General features: G+C 46.4%; 1 protein-coding gene across 1 annotated transcript in view; it reads right to left on the reverse strand.

Annotated features, from left to right (window-relative positions):
* Nucleotides 1-18,388, reverse strand: part of ZFAT (zinc finger and AT hook domain containing) — a gene marked incomplete at its 3' end in the record, with an annotated part of 116,361 nt that overhangs the window by 24,786 nt on the left and 73,187 nt on the right. The window contains exons 4-5 of the mRNA XM_008581139.1: nt 3,402-3,590; nt 1,378-1,528 (exon numbers count right to left, since the gene is read on the reverse strand). Of these exons, the coding sequence (XP_008579361.1) occupies nt 1,378-1,528; nt 3,402-3,590 (340 nt within the window). The remainder of the gene's footprint in view (nt 1-1,377; nt 1,529-3,401; nt 3,591-18,388) is intronic.

Here is an 18,388-nt window from a genome sequence, read left to right on the forward strand (position 1 = left end):
GGACCGGGGACCGGCAATGGGATAATGGGATTGCAAGCCTCAGTGTTGCTCCCGCGCCTCGCTCAGCCAGTGAGCAGGAGCCGGTCTGTATGTGGGATCCGAACCCTCGGACGGGAGCGCCGCCGCGCTTCCCAAGCGGCGCACTATCCAGTGCACCACCGGGCCGGCCCTGGAGGACAGTTTTTAATGTCGATTAAAGCTTTAAGCACTAATATCCTTTGATGCAGTAATTTCAATTCTAGCAATTTGTCCCATAGGAAATCTTGAAAAAGTATAGAAAGATATATGCAGCAAAATGCTTGTGAGGAAAATGAAATAAATGGTCAGGATCCCTCAGATGTTTGGAATCTTGCTGGGCATGACCTAGCCCGTTTGACATAAATGTTATCTGTGCATGTGCGCCCAGGTGTTCCTTGGCTATTGTCTGATGTAGATGTGCATGGGCACCCAGGTGTTCCTGGGTTATCAGATTTGAGTATAAAGGACGAATGGCTCTGATCCATAGGGCCCCCCACCACTGAGATGGCCCCAGAGGGGCCACAAGGAGGCTGTTGCTACAAGCAGATGCTGCCAGGGCACTCAGGAAACTCTGGGAGGCCACAGCCACTGCTGCTAGAGGCTGCTATGAGCTGCTGCTACTGCTGAGGAAGCTGAGGACTGAGCTCGCATCAGAATGAAGCACATCAACCTTGCTGACGGCTCCTGGGATCTTTTCCCAATTACCTAGCTCGTGACCTGTATGTGAGGGGTCTAGTGACCCAGCCAGCACAGGAGGGGTCTGGTTGACCAGGCCGGGCATGCGAGGTGTCTGTGACTCAGTCTGTATTACAGGTTTGAAGGGTCTGAGCCCTAGCCTGACAGTGCTGATCACTACATTGTCCATCACAGCAAAAATTGGCCATCTAAACTATTACATGACCACAAACAATTTTTTAAATACGGACTTAAAAATGAAAGATTTTTCAAGATGTAGTAAGTTAAAAAAAAAAAAAAAAGTTGAAAACAGTACATTTGGTATTTGTGTTTGAAAAAACAACAATTAAAGCAATGTATGTTAGTATATTATGAAAAAATTATGGAGACTTATGAACCAAACTATCAACAGTAGTTACCTCTAGAAAGAGGGTTACTTTAACTCTACATCATATGGAATATTTGCACCTTCTACAACATGTTTGTGTAACTTTTGAAAGTGAGGGGAAATAAAGTAGGGCTGTAATGAAGGGGATAATTCTTCCATTAAATCAAGAAGTCAGTATCCTCTACAAATAAGTTTGTAAACAGAATCCAGATAAACAAACATGGTGACTCTCCTTGCTCTCTGGAGGTCACTCTGTTCAGGCTCTGGCTGGAGTTACACAGAACAAAATGCTTTACCTGCTTGACTTCATCGGTTGCTCATATGGTGTCTGCTGAATGGCATATTCCTGGTACCCTCTCCGAGGCACGAGGTCTGCCGCGGTGGTCTCAGGATTTGCAGCTCCAGTTTCAGGGGGCCCAGCCTCCACTGGAACAATCTTGGTAGCACCTGAGATTGATGCACAACACATTGCTTATTGAGACCCCCCCCCCAGAGTGGCAGGGACCCCATGTGAGCAGAGGGAGCAGTGCTTGAAAGTATGTTTCTTTACTTTTACTTGCAGGACACCCATGCAAAGTACTGGTTTTCCTTCAGTTCACACATTTAACCTCTTTCTGTATGTCAGTGAGTGAGTGTGTGTGTGCGTGCGTGTGTGCGTGTGTGTTCAAGAGGGGAAGGAGCAAATTTTCTAATAATCTGTCTAAATGTCCTCTTTTTTTTTTTGTCTTTTTTCGTGTCCGGCAACGGATCGCAACCCTCAGTGTCGCACCCGTACCGGACCAGGACCGGCAACGGGATCGCAACCCTCGGTGTCGCGCCCGCACCTCGCTCAGCCAGTGAGCGGGAACCGGTCTGTATGTGGGATCCGAACCCTTGGTGGGAGCACCACTGCGCTCCCAAGCGGCGCACTGTAGCAGTGCGCCACCAGGCCGGCCTAAATGTCCTCTTGAGGTACATTTTCACTTAATCTGCTTACTAAAACATACACACACACACACATGCATATATATGTTATTTTCAAGGTTTTATATAGGACTCTATGTGTGTTAAACTTTATGTAAATTTAAAGCTGCATCGAGATAGTAACAATAACGAAACAGACTGTAAATGGGAATTTAAGCTACCTGGGGTCCAGTCCCAAATACATTACCTTAACATCTCTGGGTCTCTATTTCCCCCCTATGAAATGAAGGGTTTGAAGTGGAAAATCTCGAGGGTCATCTTTATTTCTGCAATTCTATAATGTGAAATAATCAAAGATCTTTTACAGTAGCATACACTTCATATGTATGTATATGTGTCTGTATCAAGTGCATTAAGAAAAGGCTCTAATCTACTTGTTTCTGGAATAGCAAAAGGAATTAATTACGCTTTTCAATCTCATAATACTACCACTAATTTCTGAGAAAAATTGTGGAAACTTTCTCTAGAAACCACCAAGTATAGGAAATTCTCTTTTGGGATTTTCATTTTCTAGAATAATACTGTTCTGAAGTGGAGTGGGACAGATAAAGTGACTTTCCGGAAAGTTCTTTAGTCTCATAATTTTACATGGTCTATTCTCTATTGACCATCTTACTCTGCAGTGAAGTATAAGAGAGGAATTTATTCAGTTTTCATTTTAAATAATGAATTACTATTAGCATCAAAAATAGACACTTAAAAGGCTGTAGCTGTTCTTAAAATTCTAACCTTTATTTTTTAATTTTATTTGACAGCTATCGCCCAAGCAGATAGAAAAAAAAAATTATACTTTGAAATCTACTACCATAAACTGTTTTTCTCCTAAAGTGTCCCACCCTGGAAGAGACCTTTGTTAAAAAGATAGTATAACATATCCACCAGCTATTTCGTATGAAGAAAGTATATAAAATAGTTGGTGAATCCCACTAAAAACGCAAAAAAGAAGTTAGGCAGAGTTAGCGTGGGTTTTGGAGAAGCAGCCTGCGTCAGTCTGGGCTGAGTGGGTCGCCTTCACCAGTAGGACGACAATTGCTGAGAACAGTGGGGGAGGGGCACACCCCACAGGGGCTGGGGGAGGGGTTCCTGGGGCAGCGAGGGCAGCCCGTGCTGGTAGAGATAGAGGCGGCGGCAGCAGCAGCCCTCACTACCTTTTCTGTACACATCATCCACAACAGTCCTGGGCAGTACGTGGGTCTGTCATTGTCCCAAATGAATGGGTGACTAAATGCACAGCCCCACAGCAAATGAGCTACCAAGATCACAGAGCTCAAGCCTGTATTCTGACTCACATCATTACATCAGGCTGCCCTTGATACCAAAAGTTTCTCATTTTTTCATTTCCTGCCATTGTGGTCACCTGGTATAGCTTCATGTGCAGTTAAAACCACACTTATGATGGGTTTCTTCACTCCAGAGAGCCGTCCCGCCTCCTTTCCTGAAGTGAGCTTCTGGACTTTCTCTGTTTTCTGTGTCCGTGGTCTTTTCGGGGCCTTTTCTCGGTCATCTTCCTTATATTTTGTTTCCAGTTCAAGGTCAGACTCATTACCTAAGGAGCAAATACCAAGATGTATAAGACATCCTTTTTTTTTTTTTTCCTTTTTGTCTTTTTTACTGACCGGTAATGGGATCGCAACCCTCGGTGTTGCGCCCACACCGCGCTCAGCCAGTGAGCGGGAACCGGTCTCCACATGGGATCTGAACCCTCGGCAGGAGTGCCGCCATGCTCCCAAGCGGCGCATTCTCCAGTGTGCCACCGGGCCGGCCCATAAGACATCCTTTTATATCAATGATAGAGTTGGAGCACAAACACAACTCTTTTACAGGATAGTAAAGCACACAGATCTCTTTGTGTCACTGGAGGCACCATCTCTGGCTCTTCCATCTTTCACTCAATTCAGTACATATTCATCGCACCCCTGCCACAGGCCACCATCTGGGCAGCGGGAATACACTGCTGGGTGAAGCAGACTTCCTCTTGTCTTGTTTTCATGAAGCCTATCAGACATCAGAACCATTAATAAACAACACTGCAGAGAAGATAAAGTCTCCAAGATGTACAGTCTAACAGAGAAACCATTCACCATTCAACTTACACTCATTGGGTACTTTCTACGTGCCAGGAATGGTGGATATAAAGAGTAACAAGGCCCAGTCCCTGCCCTCCGAGGGCCCTGCAGTCCAGTGGGACAGACAGACATGCAGACAAACAGGTGCAGTCAAGAGCAGGCTGCTGTGCACCAAATCCAAAGAGAAGGGGTTTGAGATGATTATGTGAAGGGAGGGTAGGTTCTCGAGAAGTCAGAAAGGCTTTATGGGGAGGGAACCCTTCAGTTAAATATTTTTTTAAAAGGCATTAGCAAAGCAATGATTGGGGGATATGGGGAACAGGTAACAGACAAGGGGCATGGGGGCAAAGGAGTGGGTGTTTCAGTCTAAGAAAGGATGGCAAAGACAAGGAGTAAATCATGGGCTAAGCGTCCAGTGTGGCTACAACTTCCCAAGGAAGCAGGGAGGTAGAAATCAAACCAGTAAAGGGAGCAAGAGCTGAGTCCTAGAGGGCCCTGAATGCCCACAAGAAGTCTGGAATCTTCCAGGGGGTGAAACTCCAGTGCTCACAGAGACCAGTCAAGTGTGCATGAGAGAAGCAGTCCTGTGGAGCTGGAGGGACAGAGCACAGGTCCGGCTCCCCCGAAGACCACATTACCAGAGAAGAGTCACATCTTCTGATGGTTTAGAGAGAGACTGGAAATCTAGATTACTTTTTACATGAAACCAGATTTTTCAAGGCTGTCTCTAATCTAAAATCTCTTAAAACAATGGAGGAACCAAGCCAAATGTGGGGCCACATTGCCCCGTGGGATCCTGTCTGCCACTGCTGGAAGGCAGCGGTGGGCCCCAGGCTGTCACGCCAGGACAGGCTGGACTACACTCACACTGCAAATGCGTGCCGCAGCTTGGAGAACAAACAGAATGGGTTCAAAGCTGTTCAAATGCACTGAAGAAGGAATGTGTCAGCCACAGACAGAGCAACAACTAACTTCACAAGGCTAAACTTGGCATTAGCCTGAGGGGTAAGAAAAGCTTCGATATCACAGTGAAGCACAAAGGAGTGATCTCTTGAATGCATGCTATTCGAGATTCCTAAGAGAGAAGGAAATACAGGGAAGGAAGAGAAGGGAGGTTTCTCTATCTTAGAATCACAACCACAAAACCTGAAATAACCTGCCCAGGAATCACTTCCTCAGAATGCATGACAAGTGCACAGGGAACAATTCCACATACCCCTTTATGAGACATGAGCGCCAGATGGATGGATGGATGTGGGATGGGCAGACAGGTGGGCAACGGTGCGGGTTTGGAAACTGCTGGAATGTGGGGTTATCAGGGAGTTGAAATCAGAGCCATGCAGTAATAAAGCAGAAGCTAGAGAAATGGGAAACACCAAAGGGAGACAGCCAGAGGCAACTCGGTCAGTCTGTATTTGCTGTGATTCAAGTCTGCCTACAGCCAGTCCTGCACAGAGACTACCAAAGAACGCCTGAAGGGAAAGATAAAATGGAGACATATAAATTCTTAGGAAGGCATGCTGGCTGAAGGAAAGCACTCTCAAGATGAGGCAAGGGGAAAACATGGCTAATGAGGCAGATTGATCAAAATAAACATTCTAATTTTCTATGTCCTATAAATGAAAGGTTTCTGTTGCTTGTCCCATAATCCAGGTGTGTGGATCATTTTTAGATCTAGTAGAAACAGTCTTACGGAAGTTTTTCAATTCCCTGGAAAAGATCCCTAATCATATAATTAGTATCAGCATTAAACATGTTAGTATCAACTGAATAGAAAAATGAGTAGATGAGATCATGAATCATATGGAACTGTACATTACTCTCCAAGGCCAAAGGTAAAAAGTCAAGGACCATCACAGATGTCCATCCTTGAAAAACATCATGACTCCCATAAAGCTTAAGAATAGGGCAGAACAAGTGACCTCTAAAGTCGCTGGCAGTGCCTACATTTTGTGAGGCTTGATTTGCATCTTGCCTAATGGCAGTTTTCCTTTCATTTCACTTTTTAGTGGCTACAACAAAAACATTTCAAAAAGTCTACAAATTGCCTGAGTCACAGTTCTTTTTGTGGCCTACATCTTGAGTGATACATGTGCATAAATAACTATAGCAGGATATACTGGATGCTATAAAAAGGTAGAAACGACATATTACAAAATTTTTTGCTTTTGAAATGATGATGCTTCAGTTTATTACAGAACTCACCATGGGATACAATTCAATATGTGGTTGATATGCCAAGAATAGATACATTCACATAAAAAAAAAAAAATGCCCTGAGAATTGGAGGCTGCCCTCGGCTCAACCCAGGCAGACAGCAGGAATTAACAACGCATAGAAGGCACACACGCAACATTAGTGAATGCCCGAGGAAGGCACTACACTCTGCACTGGATAAACTGCATCCAGACTCTGCTGTAGGAATCACGGGTTAACGCCACCCTGCAGAACCAGGTGCATGAGGTCGGTAAATGGCAGTAGAGAAGGGTTGGAAGACAGTTCACATGAAAAAACAATAGAGACCTGAGATGGCCCAGGTGGAGAAGAGAAGACTGGAAAACAATCTCATCTCTCACTAACCATCACCAGAGGTCATATCTGAGCTTCCTTCCCCCCCTGCTCTGAGGTACACATTATTGGTATCCACCCTACCCATTTCCAGTGCCTGTCCCTCCTCAAGGGTAATGCCACCTCCCACTACAGGAATGAAGAATGCTGCTCCAGCCATCCTAATTTCCTCTATTCTCTCTCCACACACACACCCCACCACATCAATGGCTGGCCGTCCCACAATGCTTGCAATGACCTGTCTATATGCCTTATCCATACTGTGGCCTCCTGGAGGATGGGCCCATATTTTCTTATTATTTTATAAAGCCTAACATAAGCCTACAGCAAATGAAGTGCCTAAACCAAACAATAAAGACCTGCTCTGTTATGTTCAAAAGATGAAGCCAGCACCAACGGGAAGACCTCAGCAGTAGATCTCAGCCCAGAGAAAGAAATCTCCAACAGTTAGAGCCGTCCATTGATGGAAGGCATGGTTTTTAGAGACACGTTTCTGAGGAGGGTTTTGCAGGAAGTCTCATGTACCATTTGTGATGCTATGGGAAAGACTCTGAACCAGATGGGTAGTCAGACTAAATAACTTCTCTATCTCCAAATTCTAAGAGCCTCACATAGAGAGAGATGGAACTGTTACTTAAGATAGGAGGAGAAAGGAGGTGGCAGTGAAAAAAGAGGGAAGAAGTGTTGGGAAAATATAGGAAAATGGTCAGGGCCCCACAGATGTTCAGAATCTTGCCAAGCATTTGATGTGAATATGCACATGTGCCCAGGTGTTCCTGGGCTATTGTCTGTAGATGCGCATGAGCACCCNAGTAGATCTCAGCCCAGAGAAAGAAATCTCCAACAGTTAGAGCCGTCCATTGATGGAAGGCATGGTTTTTAGAGACACGTTTCTGAGGAGGGTTTTGCAGGAAGTCTCATGTACCATTTGTGATGCTATGGGAATCAGTAGATCTCAGCCCAGAGAAAGAAATCTCCAACAGTTAGAGCCGTCCATTGATGGAAGGCGTGGTTTTTAGAGACACGTTTCTGAGGAGGGTTTTGCAGGAAGTCTCATGTACCATTTGTGATGCTATGGGAATGACTCTGAACCAGATGGGTAGTCAGACTAAATAACTTCTCTATCTCCAAATTCTAAGAGCCTCACATAGAGAGAGATGGAACTGTTACTTAAGATAGGAGGAGAAAGGAGGTGGCAGTGAAAAAAGAGGGAAGAAGTGTTGGGAAAATATAGGAAAATGGTCAGGGCCCCACAGATGTTCAGAATCTTGCCAAGCATTTGATGTGAATATGCACATGTGCCCAGGTGTTCCTGGGCTATTGTCTGTAGATGCGCATGAGCACCCAGGTGTCCTGGGTTATGGACTTAAGTATAAAGGACGAGTGGCTCTGATCCACAGGGCCCCCATCCCTGGGATGCCCCCAGGGGTGGGGGGTACGGGGAGGCCACTACTGCTGCTGGATGCTGTTGCTGCCAGTGCCCACGGGATGCCCCAAGGCTACCACCGCAGCTGCTTCTGCTGCTACTGCTGCTGGATCTGCGGTAAGATTCTGCTGCTGAGGACTGAGCTTGTGTCGTCTGCCAATGGCTCCCAGGATCTTTCCCAATTACCTAGAGTGGACTTGTGTGTGAGGGGTCTGGGGACCCAGTCTGTTTAGCTTTAGTTATGAATTGCTTTAACCAGACAATTAGCATAGCTATTACTGTAACCCGACAACTGGCATAGTCCTGTAGCTTTACAAGAAGAAACATGAGAGACAGTACAAGAAAAAGCTGAGTACAATAGAGAGTAGATGAGAGAAAACCTGCACCTTCACTCTCACCAGCCACCAGCCTCTAGATCACCTCAGTTTAGGTTCTGATCCTCCCTGTAGCAGATGCTGGTGGGGTTTTACTGTATCCCCATGGCCTGCACTCAACTTTGGCAGCAGCTAAGGTGGGGCCAGTTTACACAGCTTCTGTGAACAATGTTGTAGACAGACAGTTCTGGAAGTCACTGTGGCAGCATCCTGAAAATCAAACTACCATTGCCTGCAGTAGCAATCCCAATAACAAACCCCTGGATTTCCTCCTTCCCTGTCTCACTCTCCCCACCCCCGATTCCTGCTTCTTGGGATCACCACCCAGATAAACTACCTGCAGCCAAGGCTGCTTCCAGGGGAACACAAGCTAAGACACTCCCCCCTCAAGATTTCCCCAAATGCATAACTCCAAGGAAAAGTGTGCACACCTGCTCGGAGGAAGTGATCTCCCTCAACAACTCTCTGTGGCCTCATGCAACATGGACCCAAATCCACATGAGCTACATTCTATTCTTGAGAGCTTCAGAAGCTTCAACACTAAGTTTTCCCATTTATTCCAGCACCATGTGCTAGGCACTGTACTAAGCAGCCTTGGAAATGATTCTTGGAGATGATATGAACCATTCCCCCAAGAAACAGAGCACTGTGGAAACAAAAGGCCCCCACAGAGGAAGAGAATGCACACCTGCAGAGGAAGAGGGTACACACCCACACAGGAACAGGGTACACCTGCACAGGAACAGGGTACACCTGCACAGGAAGAGGGTGCACACCCGCACAGGAAGAGGGTACACCTGCACAGGAAGAGGGTACAACCGCACAGGAAGAGCGTGCACACCCGCACAGAAAGAGGGTGCACACCCACACAGGAAGAAGGTACACCTGCACAGGAAGAGGGTGCACCCACTCAGGAAGAGGGTGCACACCCACACAGGAAGAGGGTACACCTGCACAGGAAGAGGGTGCACACCCGCACAGGAAGAGGGTACACCCGCACAGGAAGAGGGTGCACATCCACAGAGGAAGAGCATGCACACTCTCGGGGGAAGAGGGCACACCCACAGAGGGAGAGCACATACCCGCTCAGAGGGAAAGTGTACACACCCACTTAGAGGCAAACACCTGGTGCATTTAGGGAATAGCACATAATTCCAGGTAAAACTCTAAGTATGTGGTGGGTGAGACATGAGGCTAGAGAAGGCCCTGCATGAAGACCTGACTGCCACCAGACTCTTGCCTACAAGTCTAAACATTTTATGTATAGAAAGAGTGACTTCCCCACGGCATTCCTGCATGTGCATGCTCCTCACAGCTCTGTTCCCAGCTCTATGACAGTGGTATGACTATCTGTTTTTCATTCCCAGCATTGGGTCTAGCACATCATAGGTGCTCAGTACTTAATAGAAAGCAAGGAGGGTGGAGGATAAAAGATAAGGACACTTTAATAACAGTCTTGCTGGTCATTTGTGCTCAATTTCTCATTCCCACCTGACCTGGTTGTTCATGAGTTTCCCCGCATCCTCACTTGACCCATCTCTGTACTTTTCAAAGTTGCCTTTTCTCCTCTGAAACAGCTCCTAGACTCAGCCTGGAAGGCATGCTGGGGGGTGCTTTTCTGAGTGCTTGGTATTTCTGATCTCCAGCTCACATGTATCATGGCCTTTCAATACAATGTCTTAAAATAGTTTCCTGCTTCCTCTGAGTTATTGACTTTTAAACTTTTCCACTTTTTCCCCAGCTAATGTCTACATTCCCTCCAGTTTCCTTTTCTTTTGGAAATTCAGTAGCTGTATGATGGTTTTTCGTTCTCCCTCCTGTGCATAGTTGCTGGATTGAGCTGTGCTGTGAGCACATGGCAAGTGGGCTGGCATGCACAGCACAGGAGCCTGTTAATGTAACGACAGGAAGGAGGCAGTGGGCTGCCATGCTTCGGAGTCATAGAGGCCAGAGCTGAACACCACTCAACCACTTATAATGGGACTTTGGGCAACTGGTTAACCTCCATAAAATCACTCATAAAAAATAAAGTATAAATAATGAAATGGACCTCAAAGACTGCTGTGAGAATCAAAGAACATGATTTCTATATAAACACCTAATGCATACTAAACATCTCATCGATGTTCATCTTCTCTACCTTCTTCTGGAAACACCTCTGGGCCACTGCCCCAAAGGCTCTACAAACCATGCTGCATCTTCAGAGCTGCTCTCATCCACCTGTCTTAGCAGTCAGCCCGAAGGACACTTACGTTAGAACTCGTAAGGACCAGGTGAAGTTAAGTTAGGAGTCAGAGGCAATCTTGGGGCAGGGCTTCCCCACCTTTGCTCCTTAGCATCCAGTGGTTCCACAATGTCTCGTGCTTCCATAAAACCCCCTCAGAACAGATTCTGTCTGGAGCAAGAAACCCAGCTTGAAAAAGACCCTACCCCCACATTCTCACAGTGAACAAAACCCTCCTCTGTTGGAAGTGCTTCAGTTCTTTCAATCCAAAATACTTTGAATGCAATTTGTGGTAATGGGTGAGCTGCCAGTATGAATCTGGACCTCACATCATGGTCACGAGGGGTGACAATCAGCTTTGTATCTCATGAATATTCACAACCAATAAAAAAAATACCTTTTTGGGGGTTTAGCTTTGTTTTGTAAGATTTTTAACATCTCTACCATGAAAATTAAATAAATATAAGGGCAGTCTTCAAAAAGTTCATGGACAGATTTGTGTTCTCTTTTAATTCCATTTTTCCATGAACTTTTTGAAGTACTCTCATATAACAATGTACTAGCTAGCATTAACAATTAAGATTAGAAATGTCTCAGGCAATGACATAGCAACATGCTAATAACAACAACAACAATAGGTCTGGGTTCTAATTTAGATTCAGTGACCCTAAGGATCTAGAAGCAGACAGGATATTGGGGAGTCACTTTGTACAATTCCCAATCAGCAGTTATTACACAAGCATCACTGTCTATGCTACCTGTGAACCACTCTGGGAACAAGGACCCCACCACTATATAAAACAGGGTGCATGGTGACCTACTTAGAAACAATCAGCCCCACCCAACTCATCCTGGACACATAAGCACCCTCTGAGCTGCTATCATTTGATTAACTAGATTGCAGACAGTATCCACCATGGCTACCATGGGAAAATCCACTGCCATGGATTTTTGGGAAACATGCACAAAGACGACCATTTTGCAGACACCCACACTTCTCCTGGGTGACTGGACCAGCCACCCTCCACCTTGTGCAAAGGTGGCAATAGAAGAGAGCTACAGCATTAGGGGAGTCTGAGTGTCTCCCCACCTCCTACTTCAGGCTGTCCCCTTCTAGTCTCTCCCACCACTCCAGTCTCTTTCCCTGATGTTTTCAAATGTGGGATATGTGACATTTGCTGCAGAATGAGGCAGGCAGTTGCACTCCTGGTTTCCAGTCACTACAGATGACTGTGACTTCATCAGTAAGGGTCCCACTGCCAGCATTACTGGTCTTTCGGGAAGTGGTAGAGGAGAGAGCCACAGGAACTCGTAGAGAATGTCCTCAGCCAAGTCCTGCTCCCCGCCCATGCTCCCCACCCACACTACCCCAGGATATGTCCACTCTTTGAGCACACTGTGGGGCCACTCACTCCACCTGACACTGCTGGAACCCAAGGCAAATTAAACTACCAGGCTCTGTAGACCCGCTCGCTTTTATCCGCAGAATATTACCTGGTCGTCATTAGGAAGAGCCAAGGCAACTTTGGGTCTGACTTCAAGTCTGCCTCTTCAGTTTCATGCCAATTTGGTCAAGTGTCCATGCCAAGTAAGTCTCCTCTGAAAACAGAATTTCTATATCCAGTTTAACAATATTTCTTTAGTACTTAATAAAACATCATCCTTGTGAGCCAACTTTCTTTTCTCTTTTCTATTTCCAAATTTTCTTAAGTATCTATCTTCAAACAAAATATCATTTCTGCACAAAAGAAATAAAAATGTACTTGGAATATAATTTCCAAGTACATTTGGAATATATATATGTGTTAAAAATTTATTTGTTCTTTACAAGCCACAGTTCAATCAACAGATGCTCATGGAGTGCCTGGCACTGTTTTAGCATTTGTGATACTTTAGTGTACAAAAGAGAGAGATCCTGTTTCATGCTTGTTTACATGCTAGTGGGGAAAGACAGACAATAAACTTAAAACATAATAAATAAGCAAATCACATGTTAGAAGGTGATAATTTTATCTGAGCCCAGTGAAATAGCACAAACATTTGGGAAGCAGGGAAAGTTTGAGTTTTTAAATAACGTGGTCTAGTACTCTAATTTCTGATCTAACAAACCCCTCTCACACAAACAGTCCCTACCAATGAGAGTTACTGTGACACGACCAGTTTATGTACTTGTTGACTTGTTTCTTGTCTGTCCCCCCTAGTAGGAGCTTGGTGAGGCCTGGCAGGATTTAGCCTATTTCACTGGAAGTCTTCCACAGTGCAGTGCACATCACATCGCAAATAGGCAGGCAGAGAGAGAGAGGGAAGAGGGAACTCAAACCTCACATGGCGTGAATGTCATCCACTCATTAAACAAATAATGAGGGAAGGCCTCCTGTGTGTCTGGTCCTGTGCCCACACTGGGGACCCAGAGAAGAGCTAGGCCCATTCCCTGCCCTCAGGCAGCTCAGCAGCTCACCTGGGCCACAGATGTGCCAAGACAGATTGCTGCCCGAGCCATGTGGCATGCTGCATGTGCCATCAACTCACTGTACCTGAGGCCCTCACAAAGATAAGGAAACCAAGGTTCAGTGAGGGGAAGAAGTGATAGGACCCAGTGACTCTCCCCCAACAGTGGCGTGCCCAGATTCACATCTAAATCTGCCTGACTACAAAGCGAGCTCTCCACTCCTCTCTTCTGCCTCTGAGGCTGTGCATGTGAAGAACTTTAGAAAAAGTGCACAAGGAGGAACCAACTGAACAGCTGGGATGAGGTGGTAGTCAAGTGGCAAAGCCCAACAGTGTCTTCAGGTGGTGCAGAGAAGAGATGGGCCTGGCTAGTGACCACTGAGTGATTCCACCACCATCATTTTGCTTTCTCCGTGGCGAAAGTTGCTTGGCTTAATGGCAGTCCATGCAGCGTGGCACCTGAACACTGCCTCTCAGCAATCCCTTTACTCCTAGCCCACCTCTCTCTGACGGGGGGCCTGGCTCCATCTATCCGGCATGCTGAGGGGAGCAAAGTAAAGGCTGGCATTTGCTCTGTGTGCCCTCAGCCAAGGCCCCATAAAGAGCAAGAGGCCATTTGCTCCTAATCACGTTATGCAGATGAACAGCCCCACTTCCACCCACGCGGTCTACTGCACAACAGCACAGCAGACTGCCTCTCCAGCCTGGCATTCAGGGCCAGGCATTTAAAATCCAATTGCAGCTTGTCAGTGGCGTGCCCAATTCTTCCAGCTCTGCAGTGACACTCCTTGCTATGCAGTGGCAGTTCTTGGGAAGTGAAGGAAGTTAGAGTTGTGTTCAATGGACAAATGCCTATCTTCCCTGCACTGAGACAGACGGAACCTTCTGGCAATAAACACGGTTGCTCAATGTTGCTCTTCCGAGACGGCAGGACACAGGGCAGAGTCAGAGACCCCCCAGCTGAAATCCAGGCTTTCTGGCTGATGCCAAAAGGGAATTTTAGACAATTTACTTTCTGAAACAATTTTCTCTTGTTTCAGAGAATGCCTGGTGGACCCCCTGGGCCAAGGCAGAGGCCTGACAAGGAACAGCTGGTAAACCAATGTCTTTTAATAAATACTTCCAACTGTGCAAAATAAAGACACTGAAGGCAGCTGGGAAAGAGGGGGGACACAAGTCAAATTCCACTTCTTCTAGATCTGTTTTCAAGATGAACCATCTTCCAAATAGCCTGTTTCATGAACATGTGTTAATTACACAATTAATTCTAAGGTATTATTTTGTTTTCAAATTATATTAAATATCTAAAAATATCTTCACTGGGGCCGGCCCGTGGCTCACTCGGGAGAGTGTGGTGCTGATAAAAATATCTTCACTGAGCTCTAGAAAAGGCTCTTTTATTCAAGAGAAACCAGGATGTAATTTTGGTGAGATCAATAGCTGCAATCTGTCGGGGATGCCTGAAAGGCAGAAGAACAGACCAGAGTGCGTCAGAACCCGGAGAGCTCTTCATGGCCCTACCCTGGACAGGCCAGGTCACAGGAAGCGAGGCCAGGATTAGTCCACCAGCACAGTGGGTTTCAAACTGAAATCTCTTACAGGGGTCTAGGCCTATCTGGTATTTTTCCTTTCATCAATATCATGAAAGGGAGATAACCTATGCTAACTATAATAACAATACCTAATTCTCGGAGTGGTATGTGACAGTTTGCAAAGCACCTTCATGAGCATTAACCAGCGCCTGTAACTCTACTATCATATACAACAGCATGCCTTTTTAACCATTATTTTTATGTTTCACTTTATTCTCCAGGCTCATAAATGTGCTCTTCCAGGAAACAATGCCCTCAGCTGAAGTCCCCTTGTCTATCATATTTCAATCATGCTCCATCGCGGTCTGAATCCAATGGTGATTGTCAATGCAGTGATTTTCAAGTGACCTCTTTAGGCAATTTCAATATAATCAATCAATAAAAGGGCATGACCTTTCTGATTAAAGTGGGTGAGGTCCCTGCCAGTATCCGCCTTGTAGCCTCCCGCATGTGTCCTTGGTACACCTCCAGCTCCAGCCACTAAGCACCTCTGAAGAGCCCTGGAAACAGCATTAAAACTACTGGATTGGGATGTACAAGGTACTACGCCAAATACCACTTTAACTAAAAGTGACTGCCTTGAGAAGGCATGGAAGAGAACACCAGATTTGGAGTCAAGGGCATCTGAGCTGAGATCCAGGCTCTGCCTTTCAGCTGGATGAATTTGGAACTCTCTAAACTTGTGAACCACATTTGCAACATGAGTCACTGTAAGGTTCACTTGAGGGAACAGATACACAACCCTCTCACATGGAGAAGCACCCATGGTAGGCCCTCAGGACACGTTTGCTGTGAGAGAGCAAACTAAAGATATACATGCAAGTCCAACTTGGGTCTAAGGTTGGAATTACCCCTTCTTTATGGATTCGTTTGGTTTCTATCAGTCAGAGAGCTGTGGTGGAGTGCCTGCCTTACCCTACCAACTAGCCTTGTGTGTTTTCTGAAGTTACCAGCATTTTAAGAACTATAACTTTTAATTTCTTGACATCTATGCAACATTGTTTTTCGACCCTAGTGCATTAACAAAAGTCTTTATATTTCATTTCCTTTTGAAAAGACGGCACATAAGAAAGTGCTGACACTATACAACGTGGAATGCAAACCTTACAGAGAGGGGCAGATATTGGTGGATGGGTGTGCATGCCCACCCACAGCATTGAAGCCCTTCCTCCTACGACAGGGGCTAGCACCATCATATGAAGTAAGGGGTCTGACTGTAAAGCTGGAGGTGGCCGCTGCTTATGGAGCAAAGATCAGCATGTGTCCTTTTAAGGATAGATAATGAGTGAACATCCAGTGTCCCCTGGAGTTCTGGAGAGGTCCAATCTGCCCCTCCATGTCTGTCCTCTACCATTCTCCACTCAATTCCCAGAGTCTGACCTGTGGATCACACAGGAGGCCCCACTGGCAACTGGCTTCCTGGTGGGTTTGGCCAATGGAGGCACCAGCAGGAGATGAAAGGGAGGGAGGAAAGTTGGGGTAGGTATTTTTCTCTGGTCTCCCTCCCTGCCAGATCATCACAGGTTGACTTCATCCTCTCCCAAAGGCCACAGCTCTCCCTTTGGAGTTCTGATGGCCACTCTCCCCTCTTGCCTCTTTACCTAGGCTGGTAACAGCACCCACTATTCCCAGCTTCGTTCAGCTCCACATCATGGCCTGATGCTGTACCTGCACCTGTCCACACCTTTATGAAGAGTCTCTACATTAAACTCTCAGGTCACCGATTTGAGGGTGCCATCTGCATCCTGCCAGCATCTGAACAGCTCCACCTGGCGATCCTCTTAATCATGTTTCAGTGATTCCTCTTGCCATTCCCAGTCCCATCTTCATTCCCTCCCAATCAAGCATCCCGCACTGACCACCTTCCCTGACACTGCTCCTGCTCAAGCCAGCATCAAGACACATCCCAAACCAAGTGGACTCTTGATCCCAGCTTCATTCTCCTCCTCCTTAAAGGCACCCTTTCCTGCTTTCCAACCCTCTGGATACTCCACAGTGAGGTCCTCAGGAGGATGCCCTTAGTGTTTTGTCCTTCTGCTGCCATCCAGTCTCCTGAGGACCCATCTATCACATCTGTCATCCACTGAAGACCCCAGACTAGAGCTCAGCCCAGCACTCCTGATGCTCCACACTCAGACAGGCACACCCTCCTGGACACCCTGCAGTCCACCAAACTCAATCTGTAGCCAAAACTAACTCACCCTCTTCCCCCCAAACCTGCTTCTCCCCTGGGCTCTCAAGATTGACAGGAGTGCCACCATCACATGCCAAAACCTAGGCAGCCTTTCCAACCTTTGCCCAGGTTCTGCAAACCCTGCATCCTCAACATCTCTAGAAACGTCTCTTTTCAACTCCCACTGCTGAATTCAAATACCACGGAACCCTCCACTGGACCACTACACCAGCCTCCCATGAGAGCTCCACACCAATCATGTGTAGCTCCTCTGGCTGGCTCCTCTATGCCTTAAGAGATGCTACTTCCTCTTGTGGTGTGGGTGCTCCTCCCCACTCACCCCCGCTTCTCCCTGCCCACACCACTAACCCCATCCCCACTCTTCTGACCATGACCCCTGTGTGGCCTTCAACTCTCTGCCCCAACATGCCTCTGCAGAGCCCTCCCTGACCACTACCTACTCTCCAGGCTGCTGCAGAAGCCCCCTCCTCAAGCTCCCTAAAGGCCCTGGGAATCCCTCCCAGGTCACTCCTCATGCTTACCCCAAAGTGTCTGGCCATTTCTGCCTGGCCCACTATACTCTAAGCAACTTATGCACAGACCTTCACTCACTTGACATCACACAGTCAGCAACCACCACCCGCCTGGTACCCAAACAGTAGGTGCTCAATGCTTCTGATGCATGAATGACAACCCGCAGCAGGAGTTCAGGAAGTTCCCATTCTCCTCAGCCCCTAATGCACGCACACACACACACATGCATGCACACGTGCACATGCGTGCGCGCACACACACACCCTTAACTCTGATGAGCTTCTCTCACCTTTCTAAGAAAATGAAACCCCTCTGCTAAAAAATCTCTCAAGTGAGTTCCTTTTACCTCAAAACCTTCCTGTTTTTTGCTCACTCTCCCTCCTCTTCTAGGGGGGTACCCTAAGGAGGGATGCTACCTGTTTTCCAACCCTACACTCTCAGAGGGTAGGATCTGTCTGCGTTTTCTACCTCTGGATTCCCCACAGAACTTTACAGAGTACCCTGCATGTAAAGTGTAATGCGATCAAGGGATGCTGAATCGGTAACAGGCAGATGAAGAGTTAAATGTAAATGCACTCACACATTCGTAGAAATTAGTTCATATGCATTCATTTATAATTAACACTGCACTAATATTCTAAAGTACCTATTCTAAATTGCCTAAGAACTAATTAAATAGCAGAATACCCCAGAGAATAAAGCGTTATCAGCCACATTAATAAAAAGCCCAGAACAGTTTTCAGAACAGTAGACTGATAAGGGATTATATTCTGGGACTCTGCCACCAGTTCATTCCACCCTGCTAATACAGCAGTTTAAAAAACTTATTAGACCCACAGTTATTCTGTCCAATCTGCTGAATATGCACTGCTCTTCCTCTCCCTCTTCCCTCAGGCTTTCTCACATCTTCCTGTCTCTCTTGCTACAAGGGAAGAACAG

This window comes from Galeopterus variegatus, unplaced genomic scaffold (genome assembly GCF_000696425.1).
Source record: "Galeopterus variegatus unplaced genomic scaffold, G_variegatus-3.0.2 Scaffold2275, whole genome shotgun sequence".
Classification (NCBI taxonomy): Eukaryota; Metazoa; Chordata; class Mammalia; order Dermoptera; family Cynocephalidae; genus Galeopterus; species Galeopterus variegatus.